At 46.3% G+C, this 13,701-nt stretch overlaps 1 protein-coding gene across 2 annotated transcripts in view; it reads left to right on the forward strand.

The window, feature by feature from the left end:
• LOC126519312 (bestrophin-4-like) overlaps window positions 1–12,844 on the forward strand; it is an 84,739-nt gene extending 71,895 nt beyond the window's left edge. Inside the window, exons 14-16 of one of the 2 annotated variants that reach the window (XM_055065218.2) lie at window positions 4–132; window positions 2,347–2,431; window positions 3,064–3,280. In XM_055065218.2, coding sequence (XP_054921193.1) covers window positions 4–132; window positions 2,347–2,431; window positions 3,064–3,167 — 318 coding nt within the window. In that variant the 3' untranslated portion in view covers window positions 3,168–3,280. Of the gene's footprint in view, window positions 1–3; window positions 133–2,346; window positions 2,432–3,063; window positions 3,281–8,426 lie in introns of those variants that run through there. The other variant, XM_050168938.3, reaches the window with a different exon arrangement.
• The last annotated feature ends 857 nt before the right edge of the window (window positions 12,845–13,701 follow it).

Here is a 13,701-nt window from a genome sequence, read left to right on the forward strand (position 1 = left end):
CAGGAGGAGGACATATTTCGCTTGTCGGATCTCTTCTTGGCTGGCTCTCGGGCTCAATCGTCACCAAGGGAGCCTTCCCGGCGTGCATCGCGAGAGGGTTCGACCACGGCAGTTAGTCCTGGCGTGAACGAGGTAAGGTAAAAGAACAGTCTATTCCAAATCTAGCCGTCAGTGCTGATGACACCTTCATGAGTGTGCTTTGGTGCCTTCAAGACGGCCTTCAAGAGTGGGCGCTGATAAATGCAACTATTCCTGGGTGTGTTGAAAACAAAACTGCGCATGCCTGAACCAACAGAGGCATTGTTCCCAAAAGATGCCACGTAGAGACAACGAACATTCCACAGAAAAGCTATAGTGCACTGGTTTTCGTTACTGGCCCCGTCCATTACCGATGGTGGCGCTGCGGACTGTACTCCCCTAAAGTCAGCTAGGGGTCTCGATTTTGTCGTCTGCTAGGTTTCGGTTGGAATTGCTTCATTTTCTTTTGTTTGCTTTTCTTCTATATTTTTTACTGTTGCTTTTTATAAGTATAAACATTCTGAGGCCAATAAAGGTTACATTCTTGTGTGCCTTCCAGGAGACGAAAGTTGCTGCGATCAATGACACAATCACGTGACTCACTCGTAAAGCAACGCGCCGAATGAGTAAAATTTACGCAGATTTTGATACTGCGGGGCTGTTCGGGCTCCTGTAGAGCGCCAGTTTACATAAGCATCCGTGCCTTCTTTTTTTTAATGAATGTGTGTACGAGAGGTTGGCACCATGGGTGATGCAGGCTATTCCTTATCTCTTAGGCAGACAGTACGTCTTAAGTATGGCCTGGCTAAAGCAAACACACAAGATAGAATACCTCAATAAAAGATACATAAAGATACTAAAGCGGTAATGCTGTGTTCACACGAAGTTCTAACTAGTACGTCCAAACACACAAACTTTGCACAGCAATTGATGTCGTTTAGGATTACAGAGCAGTGCAGGAAGCCCACCAAGGAACCGTCTGTGTTGCTTGTTGAAATGCTCGACATGGAACGAGAGCGTCGTATAAAAGTGAATAGCTTACGTATCGAAATTAAGAAAGGAGTTACCATGAAATTAAATTGAGAGCTACAGAAGCAAAGTTCAGAAAGTATTCATTAGAATACAGTTGAAGAAGTGAACCAAAAATAAAGAAGCCACAGTTCCACACGGAAGGCGGAGCATTGCATGATAATGATAGATAAGTATTAGACAACTGCACAAAGTAAACATCGTAGTTGTATTGGCCGTATAAAATTCAGCAATGATTCACCTGCGGCGTCACGCACGCACAGGTGAACATGAACTGATAGGTGGGACACGACGAGCGCAAAAACTCGCTGTCACAGCGCTAGCGTGATGAATAGGACAGGCCAAGGGTAGCGAACGCCTTGGGCTGCCTCTCGCTTCGATGTTTCTCCGAAACTTGAGATTACGCGACGTCCAGCGCTGGTCGCGCGGGAAGACAGCCCACATCACGCCATCAGTCATCTCGGCTAGCCCAGACTTTGCACTCGCCGCAAACTAACCCCAAGATAGAGTGCACTTACGCATTGAGCAGCTTTGATAGCCATGCGTAGCGACGGCCGGGATGGAAAAGAAGACGCGCGCTTACGTGCCTCCCCTAGCGCGCGTTTGATCACGTGACATCCAACACTGGGTGCGCGGAAAGACTGCGCGCATCAAGTCACCATCTTCCTCAGCTCACCCTCGGCCACTCTATCCCGCACGCGCAGTGTCCGGTGAGCGGGATGCGATATTATCGCACTTGGACTTTACATGTGACTTCACGGCGACGGTGGAAATTCGTTTGTAGTATCGCTATAAAGGTTGTCACAACAAAAAAAGAGGAGACTACATGTATAGTTCATTAAGAAGGGGAAAGTTTAATATCGTGAAATGCATGGAGGAGTCAAAGGGCGACGATCAGTCTACAGGGCTGGCAATGCGCAACTCGGCCACAGGCAGCCACGTATTGCTTTACCCCTGGCCGACATGCAAGAGCGTGAAGGGCAGTGCTTGGGCCGTGCAACCTGTCACGCCATTTCAGTCGTGCTAGGGCATTATCATGTGTCCGATAATTGACTTTGCTGTAACTCCTGTCCGCGAAGCAATAATTTTCGAATCACTGCTTGGCTCAGTTCTACACGGAACGCTTCAAGATTACTTTTTTTAAATATTCGTGCTAAAGAAATAGCGTTCTTATTTACATTGCGCCTACTCCTGCAGGAGCCATGATAAAACCTACAATAAATTGAATTTGTTTGTTTAACTGAACTAATAATTAACTTATTTAGGTCTTTTTTGTTTCTTTGTCCATTCCTTTGGCAGGCGCTGGACTTGTCCAGTGGCAACGAGGGAAATATAGCGCGATCTTCGTCGACTGAGCCATCCACAGTACTCTACATGGATGCCGGTGAGTAAATCATGAACTTCTAGAAACGCGTGACTGTCTTTAGCATGATGCGCATGATCCGCCGTGGTTGCTTAGTAGTTATGGTGTTGGGCTGCTGAGCACGAGGTCGCGCGGTGGAATCTCGCGCACGGCAGCCGCATTTCGATGGGGGCGAAAACACCCCTGTACGTAGTTTTAGGTGCGGGTTAAAGAACCCCAGGTGGTCAAATTTTCCGGAGTCCCACCCTAGGGCGTGCATCATAGTCAGATCGTGGTTTTGGCATGTAAAACCGCATAATTTATTTATTTATTTATTTTTAAGTGATGCACATTGACAATCATTCTGTGTCACATCAGGATTGGACGACCAACCATTGTTTACAGACAAGATACTGAACCGCGACGTCGCCTTTCATCTGTGCACAAGACTATATTATTTCTTGTTGTTGTGTGTTTTCTCTCTCTGGTCTTTCGTTCATTCCACTGCCGTTGTCCTCCCTCCTCATGTGCAAGGTAGCAGGTTGAAAACTTGAATCTCGTTTACCTTCCGTACATTTATTCTCTGTCTTCTTTGTGCAGACGTGTTCTGGAAACCATCTTTTTCTTTCTCATCAATCTACTTCCTACCCGCTCTTTCAAATTTTTACGTACAGTGCGTAACCGGAGACAACGTACAAAGGGAATGAAGATGAGGGCAAGCTCCGACTCACAACTACCTTTATTCATTATCAAACCCATATTTGTATGCATCCTCTAGTGTTGACGTCACGCATGAAAAACACGCTTAAGTCAGCCAGAAAGAGCAAGAAAACGAAGAAACAAAGAAAGAAGCAAGAAAAATGAAATAAAATATGGACGACATTGCCTGCTCCAAGAATGCAGCATTCTGCACAGGTACTGTACTTGAATACGGAGCACTTCATTACCTAGTTCACCGCAAAGGCTGCAAGTATTCCACGCACAGTGAAGCTTGGCCACACGCTACGCCTATCTTGCCCCTTTGTTTTCGGTACGTAAAGAAAGACGCAGTTTCGCCCGAAAGACGAAGCACCGATTGCTAAAGCAAATTAGTCGATAGCTGTACGAAGTAAGGATGGTTGTTTCAGCAGCCGCTGAAACTTGTAAGCATTCGCCTACTAAATAAACTACCAATGATTCGATATGTAAGCGTGACTGAACGAGGACGTAGGAAGAGACAGACACACATAGAGAGCGCTGTCTTTGTTCGTCAGCTTCTTTCTACATCTTTGTTCAGTCGCGCTTACACATGGTAGCATGAGTTCAAACCAGCTAGGCTTCCAACGTGTTTTAACTCAATTAACCAGCACGGTGTCACGCACGTACATGTAAACATAGACACATCTCGCTCGATGAGCGCGGAAACTCGCTGTCATAATTCTGGAGTGAGGAATCGTGGCAGCAGCAATCGAATTGACCCTTATGCATCTCTTGCATCAACGTGAATGAAACGTCGAAAGCACAGCGCATACGAAGTTACCGGCACTGCGCGCTGTCTGCAAACATCTCAAATCGCTTTCAAGATCAGGCTCTCGCGTGCGCGCATTTTGGCCACGTCGGAGATCGCTTTCAAGGCACAGGAACGCCAGCAACGCGTCCCTACGGTGTCCGCCAAAGGCGTCTACTACATTGTCTGTGATTCGCGTGCCTCACGCAGTTGACGACGCCACGGTTGTCTCCGCTCTGTACGGAGCGGCGGCGAGGAGGTCATCGAGGCACCCTAGGAGCCGCGGAGTAGAGCACCCCTCCTCTCTCGCCTCACCCTCCTCACTCGCGCGCCACAGGAGAGGGCACACATCCGAGCCGCGTTCCTCGCTTGCGCATGCTAGATTGAACCCCGTTCGCCGGTTCACCCTCACATGCTTTCACTCGCGCGTACAGCATACGGCGCGCGGCGATGGGTTTATCGCCCTTGGACTTTATATGGAACTTCACGACGACGGCGACGGCAGAAATGCGCCTGGAGTGTCTATATAATTGCTATCGCAATAAAAAAAGTTGAGCACTGCAGGCCACGTGTTAAGAGTTCCAGAATGGGTGCTATCGGAAGTGAAGCACTGTCCAAAGCGGCGGAAGATAAGCTGGGTGAGGAAACTAGGAAATTTAAGGACCCAAGTTGAAATCAACTAGTGCAAGATAGCGATAATTGGAGATCGCTGAGAGAGGCCTTTGTCCTGCAGTGGACATAAAAAAGTAGGCTGATAATTAACCTTGACACTTTAATCTTTCGCCTCGCGTCCCGCATAGAGCAAGCTCCATTTCGAGTGAATATTAGATCTCTGCCGTTTTTGATGTCAACTATGGCTGCAGTAGGGAAAGTGTTTAAGCGTTTCATATACCACCTGCAAACGCGCCGAAAATGAGGATTTAGCCATTTTCATTTAATTCCCAATCAGCACGCGCACTTCAAGATATACCTGCATATCGCCCTGTGAAGAACTGTCAAAACGGGCATATGAAGTTTTCCACCGTTTCTAGTCGCATTACTAGCTTCGCTGTAATACATTCACATTCGTGACATCACAATGACGTACAGGTGCTGGGGTGTCAGAGCAAAATTATAAAAAGAAACGTGGAAATTTGATTGTTTTCTCTTGGAGTAATCAACCTATTCACGCGAGATTAGCGAGACTATACCTTTAAAATAATGCCTTATTAGTCCAAAGTGATGTTTCTCCTTAATACCCCTTTAATCTCAAGACTGACACATGAACAGCGGTCAACAAAGAGGACGGGGAAGGAGAAGGAGAGGATAGATATCGTATATACTCGACTAAGGGCCGCACTCATGTAAGAGCTGCACCCCAGCTTGGCAGCCCAAAATTTGAAGGAAAACATTTTGAATTAATGCGTTCAAAGACTGAAGAGAGTGTCGAAGTCTGTGCGTGCTCTTCATTTCCGAGCGCGTGGCATGTGTGGTTTTCGGACATCGTCATGAAAACCTTTGGCGTCCCAGTTTTATCTAACGCCACGGAGGGCATTGAGTTCGTCTGTAACCGCCAGGGTGCAACTGACCGGAATCTGAGCAGCGGTGACAGCGACAGTAGTGAGGACCACAGATGGGCACCGGCTACGTGGGGAGCTACGTGTGAACAAATAATAAGCGTTATAAAAGCAACAGTTATCGCTCGTTTTGCACCAGTGAATCATGGGTATTACACATGGTCAGAAAAATTAGATCGGAATGGCGCACTACATGTAAGGGCTACACCTCGTCAAGATTGCAAAAAAAGTGCGGCTCTCACACGAGTACGTATGGAATATAAGTAAGAAACACAAAAGTTGTAAGGCTGGAGGAACCTGTACAAGTATATGCAACATATGCTAGCATATACAAGGACGGCAAAACTCTTCGATAGTTCGCGAGTGAACACTTTCGTGTATGCGGGCAGCAGCTCGCGCTGTCTTCACGACCTCATATGAAATCCTGAGTTAAAAAGACACAGAAGACAAAACTTATTTCAGCTTCATCCATAAATTATCTTTTAATCGATATCGAAAAGTCGCAATTTCGCGCGATAGGTGAATCATTGATAGTGGTAGCAAACCATTAGACAACCACACTAGGTAAGTTTCGCACTTCTATCAGCCGTATAAAGTGCAGTAAGCATGCGGCTACCAATTAAATTCACGAGCACTGTGTAGTGCGCGCACAGGCAAAGATGAACAGATCTCACTCGATGACCGCGAACACTCGATGTTACAACGTTGGCATTAAGAAAGCTCGCGTCGAGGAGTGAACACTTCTTCGTGCTGCCCGTCGCTTCAACGCGTTTCCGAAACTTGAGATTACGGGACCTTCAACACTGTACGCGTGCTACAATTCAGCGCACATGAAGCGTTTGCTCATCTCGGCTCGCCCAACTTTGCACCCGCCGCGTATTATCTCCAAGATACAGTACACGGGCCGTGTATGGGCTCAGCAGCGCAGACACCCATGCGCAGCTGCGGCCACGCTAGAGGACGTGACACGTGCTCAACTGACATGTGTTCAGCGTCAGCCACCCAAATACTGAAACGTACTTTAAAATTCGTGACGTCCAGGTGACGCACCGAGACCGGGGCTTAAAAAATTAAATTATAGGGTTTTACGCGCGAAAACCGCAATGTGATTATGAGGCACGCCGTATAGTGGGGTACTTCGGAAATGTGGACCACCTGGAGTTCCTTAACGTGAACCTAAATCTAAATACCGAGACTGGGGCTGCGGTTCAAAAAATAAAACATAAGAAACAGCAACAACGAAACTTTTATCTTTAACATTCTCTTCCATTAAGCAAATCATTGCCGCGAAAGGAACCAAACCAGAGTTTTGAAAGACCATTTTATCAGTATAAGCTTATTAGGTTCTGCTGCTTGGTGCCCACTTAGGCAGCCGAAACGACAGCCCAGGTTTACCCAAGGACTAGAAGCTTCCGATCGTTATCTGCCGCATGCTGGCCCTGCTCGCTGAGTCAGGACAGCGTTGATTACAACGGCCATCCGGCAAAATTACGAGCCTAGGCTCTCTTCAGGGCAGCGTCAATGACCATGCTTTTGTGGCTTTTAACGCATCTCGAAATTGTTGGACTTGAGAAAATAACTTTTAGCTAACTGGTTTGTGTACCAGATTGACGTGCGTGTCTTATAAGCCTCGAGAGACGAAAGTGACTAAGCGAGCACGGAGACAAGACAAACAATAGTAAAGCTGTATCAATTTTACTTGCGTCACATTGTAAGCATGTGGGATGTTCTAACAGGTCTGTGACTGTAATATTCGATTAGTGCCTTGCCATTTTGTTGGCCCCTGCTTGCTAGGTGAGTCCTTTGCCAAATATGCGCATTGCATAATTGCACAGTTGTTGGTGTAGTTTCAATAAATGAATGAATGAATGAATGAATGAATGACAAAAAGTACCACGAAAAAGAAGACAGCTGTGAAGAGATGCTTCCGAGACTCACGCCACCAAAAACACTCAGTTTTCAAAACTTACATAATAAGGCTTATATATTGCTTCTATGTCCCGACCCTGGCGTATAGATTTGTTCGTGTTGCGAATTGGATTTGATTGCCTGAGCATGTCATTACTTGCGAAACTGTTTGTACATCTGTTTGCATATGGAGCTATCACATGAGTATAAACTTTATTATGATACTCGAAACATCTTGGGTACTTATGAGCGTTATTTATCAGGGACGTTCTTCGAATAGCGAACTTTTTAACTGAAGCGAGTATAAATATCGAAAAAAGCGACTTTGATCTATCGAATCGAATGCCGAATACTCCCAAATATTTCTTCATAAAAAATAAAAACAGGAAAAGCAGATAAAGAAAGTTTAAATGAATCCAAACATTCTAAGGTTGGTAGAACCATAATTTGCTTTTCTGAATGAAGAAAGCGAACTTGTAGGCTGCCTAATGCGCAACATGTCTACTCAATCGCTGGCAACTATTGTGCATAAGTGACCTCCTCCTTGTGGTTATTCAGGGCTGCGCAACAACGGTCCTGCAAAACCAGGATAATTCAGGCGACTCTCCATTCGCATCAACATTTCTCCCTGTATACTGCAAGAACAGTTATTTCTGGTCGTGCTCAAATGAAAGGAATGTTAGGAAGCTTTGAATAGTGAACTCTCGTATGTAATACAACTCCAATAAGAACTCTTCAATTTATATCCGAAATTTCGAGTACACGGACATCCGTATTGCTTGTATCATATCCGTATCCGTATTGCTGTTTATCAAATAGCTTCTCGTTTTGTTAATGCATAAACGCATCGACATTTAGCTGCATTGCTGTAAGGTCTTCACGTGAAACTTCTTTTATTTACGCATTTCTGCTGCTGAGTGTCCGCCTTTACTTTGTTTGAGAGACACTGGAGCATTTTAAAACAAAAATATACCTTATTTTGCTTTCCGTATCTACTGGTCAAAATAAAGCATTGATTGATTGATTGATTGATTGATTGATTAATTGATTGATTGATTGACTGACCAATTGATTGCGCATTGCGCAGGCTCGTCGGCTGACGAAGGCCAAGAGCATAGCGATCTCGAAGAGGACCCGCGGACTCCCTCGGCCGACACGCCACACACTGAAAACGCAAACAACGGCTCGTCCAGCCTCTCCACGACGCTGTCCAAGGCGATGCCCATTCCGTCCTCGGGACCACCGAGGTCTCTCGGTCACGGCGGGTACGCTGCCACGCACTCCGGAAGGGACCACGTTCGATCGGGCCGGCCGAGGCGCTCGACTTCCCTGGACCGACCGTCAATGCCTGGGGACATTTACGAACTCAAAAAGAGGCTCAGGCAGCATGTGGGGCCTGTCGCTATGCCCGGCAGGGAATCTGTACAAGACAGGTCGCGGGCCCACATTGCAGGCACCCACGTTTAGCGCATGCTCGCTCGTAGCTAGGAGTACGTCTTGCGAAGCGTTTTCATTTGCGAGCGCTTTTTTACTGCGAACAGTAGCTACGACGTAGGAAATATGAGCTCATTGTGCTCCATCAGCCGCCACTCTTGGTGTCCGGGACGGCACGGTGTAATTCTGTAAAGGCCGAGACCCATATGACGTTGCTGCCGGCGTCGGCTGGCGCTGCGTTTGTGAGCGTGGACGCGGAGCGAGATGACAAGCCGAAAGGACAATGAGGGGATATGCCATATCTCGGCGCCAGGGTGTTTATCGGGCCAGCAAATAGCATTATCAGCGTTTATATGAATGCGGAAGTAGCGCATTGCATTTCGTGGGTCATCGCAGTATTGCCGTGCAGACGGCGTTTATATGCGGCCTTTCCGCTTCGTTCGAAACAAGCCCGAACCTGTTTTTCGGCGAGTGCGATTGGCTTATGAGTGGAAGAGAACACACACCGAGCGCCGTCTCACTTTTTTTTTTCTCTGTCCATCAATGCGACCCACCAGCAATGCATCGCCGCTGGGGACTGGCGTGTCTGGAAAATACACTTTGCTGGCGCATTAAAGCGATTCGCCCTCCAAGAGCCTTACTGCTGTTTACATTGTTGCGATGCGCTGGAAATGCAATGCGATGCGCCATTCGTCGCGTATATGTGAACGCGGCTGTTGGGTCAGTCGGCGTCGACGCGTAGGAACGCGACAAGCTGCCAGGTATCTCCACCGGCGCCGAGGTATTACATGTCCGGCCAGCTCATTATCTGACCTTACCGGTTCAGGCCTCGGCGTCACGTCTTAGTGTCTCGCTCCGCGTCGGCGCCGGTGCAAACGTTGAATGTGGGTTGGGCTCGGAGCAACTGACCTGGGATGACAACGAAGACCGTGCGTTTTCACGCTCAGCGTTCTAACCTGAATGACACAGCCACATTGCACAAACGCGCTTGTAAGCGCACATGGTTTTCCTTCGGGCTCATCTAGTGCAAGGTGAGTGGGATATTCTGTGATTCATTATTGTGAGCGCACAGCATGAAGGCGAATCCAGAACGTAGACAGTCAAGCATGTCTACGTCCTCGTTTTGCGTTTTTTGCTGCATACACACGATAATGGATCATCATTTCGCCATATCAGACAGTTAGCCAGGGACTCGGTGCGTGAAACGGTGGTCAACGTCCGTTATGACACGTTCTTCCTTCGCTGAGTGGCCTTCGAAATGCGCTTTAGTAAGCCGTCCTCGTGGCGTCGAGCTGGCTATGAGTGGCAGGTTCGTGAAGTTAATACGCGAAAGGAAGAAAGCAAGATAAATGCGCCGTGACAAAATTTGAGTTCAGTAAAATTTAGCTCATTAGAGGCCTGGCGACCAGAGGATGTCGTGCATGTTTCGCTTATAAATCGATGGCATTGAGCATGCGATTTCCTGTTTCAGTGTACTCTTTTCCATTTCCACCGCAACTCGCCGCCTGCTGTTGCTTTGATTGGCTTGCGTAGCGGAGAATGTTTCAACGCCGGCCAATCAACGCTTTGGACCCTGTTACTGGCAAGTAGACTCGTTAAAGAAAGTCCTTAGAGCGTTGAAGGGTAAAAAGGATGGCGGCGAGACAAACGGATGACGCTACGTTCACACTACGCACGGGCCTGACGCGCGGTTACTGTTCAGTTGAAATTCAATGGTTCCGTATTATGCGGTAAGCTTCTGAGCATTGTCTAGGAGTGCGGCTGACAACATAGTTCTATGTGTTATAGTGGAAGGCGGAGGTGTCCGCTCGGTCTTGTGGGAGTTTGTAAACGTACAGTAGAATCTCGGACTTATAGCTGTTGTTCGCAGTAATTAAGTTAAAAAAGCCCAGGATTGATGGAATTGGTTGACCCATTTCGTCGTGGGCTGCTCCGCCGGTTGTCATATCACATTCTCCATCAATTAGGTAGTGGTTTATTATTGTTTTCTTGTCCGGAATTGTTGTTCTCGTGTCAAAATAGTGAGGCTTAATTAGTGTACGCCATCACAGACTTGCGCTTTTCGTATTCCATGACATCATCCACAAGAAGGAAAAGCCTATTAACATATATTAGGCCCAAATTAACGGCCTAGAAACGGTAGGTACTACGTTTAGAGGCAACGACTACTTAGTGTTTAGGAAAGCTTAAAGGTTCACAGTTAGCAGTTTTCTTCAACGAAAGGGACAGGAGTTCACTGTTTGGCAGACACTGAATCATTGCCAGTTGAGGGCTCTCATTCTTCACCTCGGCTGGAATTTACACACCGTGGGGACGTTCTAATTGCAAAGTACCGCTACACTTGCGATATACACGGCAAAATTCTATCCATGGAAACCCCCCTTCCAGACTCTCAAATTGCTTTTACTACACGGGAAATTTGATAAAAGCGTTTGATCTCGATTAGCGACTAAGGGGTGGTCGGTGGCACGCGACTGTCAGATGTGTCGTCAGAAAAAAACGATCCCACACGTACTAACGCCGACGTTTAATAGGAGCACTACTGCTTGGAGCCATAATAATGTGATGAGCGTATACTCGATGGCATCTACCACTAGTAAAACACCGTATTCAGATCACGGGGAAGCAGTATTAGTTAATAAGGGGAAGCCGTGCCTCTGTGTCAAGTCCAATTTGCCTATTCGAATACATGTAAACGAAGAAATACCCTTGCTACAGAACCGCGAGACAGTTCTGAATGAAATTTGACGACAAAAGAAAAGGCTAAGTTTATAGCAACTTAAACGGGCGATAAGAGAAAAAAAGCTTGATTGAAGGCCACAAAATTTTTCTCATGAAATTGCGGGAAATTCATAACATCAAATGAGTTTAAACTGAAGAACAAAATTAAAGATTCTGATCTCAGTAGCAAAAGAAATATCGGTTTGTCCACTTCATCAGTTACAGCATCTGAAGAGAACAAATATGTTACATAAAATTGCATCCTATGTGGAATTATTGCTGTGTTCACAAGGGTACTGCAAAATCTTTACTCGAAAAACAGTGACATAATAATGATGGGCGTTAAATATAGAATGTTTATCTCACATGTTTCCATAGCTGTAGTTTACGAAACTGTGGCATTTTTTTAATTTGGTAGTTCAAGTTGTAAACATGATGCTGAAGTTCCATGGCCTTTTTGAAGATTTTGTGTAACAAGACCATCGACGAAATCACCAATTCACTCGATACTGTTGGCAGATATGAATTTTCGCCTTCAGGTGCAATAAATCTCATCAAATTTGGCGCAGTGGCTGCCGAGAACAACTTTCTCGCTGCAATGTATTTAGATAGGCGCTCCCGACGCAAAAGCGTCTTCTTAAGCACAGTGCCCGTTACGTTGGTGTAGAACAATCCTTTAGTATTTTTCATGGGGCGCAACGCTCTGTCGATCCCAGGCTCTGCAGATGACCCTACACAATAGCAGCATTCCAGAAAGAACCATTTATTCAGTTGGCTCACAAACTCTGGAAGAGGTTTACATGAGGGGATGGCTTTACTGAACAGAAGCTCCAACAAAAATGTTGGAGTAAGAGAAAAAAAATAACACAAGTGTCCCTGAGGCAAAAAAAAAAGTGTATTGCAACAACTATAGCTATAGATTTCTAGTTAGGTAGAAGTCAATACGAAAGTCTTTTCTTGCGCACTTACGAAATGTTGGTTGTCTTATTACATTTCATTAAGGGTTTCAGAAGAGAGTCTTCCTATTTTCCTTACAGTACGGTTTACTCACTCCTTTCTGAGCTTCCGGGATTTCAGAGAGTAAAGACTGATTAAAAAAAAAAACTAAATTGGTAGGCGCGCACTGAATGCGACGAAATATTTTGGAGGCGCTGTGGAACAATGATTTATCGATTGGGGGGGTTTAATGTTCCTCAGCAATAAAGGCAATGAGGAGCGGTGTAGTGACTGGCTCCTTATGTTGAAGAACCTGGGGTTCTTAGACACACCTCCAAAAAACAGCGTATGAGTATTTTTGCGAACTGTCCAAAGTGGAGTGCGGAATGCAATAAAAAAAAGCCTGGAACAGTTTCCTCGGTGTCTTCATGTGTGATACACCGTGCAGGTCGTTTTGTGTACAGCATTTTAGACTCCACCAACTGCACTCGGTTAGCTGTGTCGCCTCATTGATAACGTAGTGATTCTATGCTGCATATCGTAGGTGTATAGAAAACTGGACGCTGTACGGTATTGGAACTACTTCACGTTTTTGTCTCTCTGTCTTGGAAATACACATACACGCACGCAAACACCTACCGACGCACCGAGTCGCGCGTGCACGGATATACTCTATTTTCGCAGAGCCAGCATTCTGCAGTTGCTTCAGTTTCGTATCACATTTGCGAGCACAACTTGTCGAAGTTGCGGAAGTTTAGTTCACAATAACGCCGACGTGCGCGTCATGTGCGGCAGCGACACTATGTAACATTGTCAGTTTTAGTGACCGACGCGTTCCGCCATATAAATTACAGATGGCGCCACGCTTTCGTCGCAGCGAAATCGAGAACTTCGTGCGGCGTCGGCGCCGACGAAGTGAACATCCACTTTATTGTGAATAAAAGAGACAGGTGATGCTCGCAAATGTGATAATAAAGTGAAGCGACTGCAAGATGCTACTTATTGCAAAATTTGAGCGGGAATCAGCCAGTGGTGTAGCCTGAAGCGTCATGTACACGGTCACAGTCTTAATTACGCAACATTGAGTACGCACGAGACTTTTTGGTTTTCGCTGGTATAGTTTCTCCCTGAATTGTGTAGACTTCTGGCGAGTTTCCTTTGGCGTAGGCGTGAAAAGCGCCTCTGCGAATATGTTGCTGAGGCAAGGACGGTGGCGGTACTCCGAAACGAACAACAGATTGCGCATGGCCTGAAACTGCGCCCAACGCAAA

The sequence above is a fragment of the Dermacentor andersoni genome, chromosome 10, assembly GCF_023375885.2.
Source record: "Dermacentor andersoni chromosome 10, qqDerAnde1_hic_scaffold, whole genome shotgun sequence".
Lineage (NCBI taxonomy): Eukaryota > Metazoa > Arthropoda > Arachnida > Ixodida > Ixodidae > Dermacentor > Dermacentor andersoni.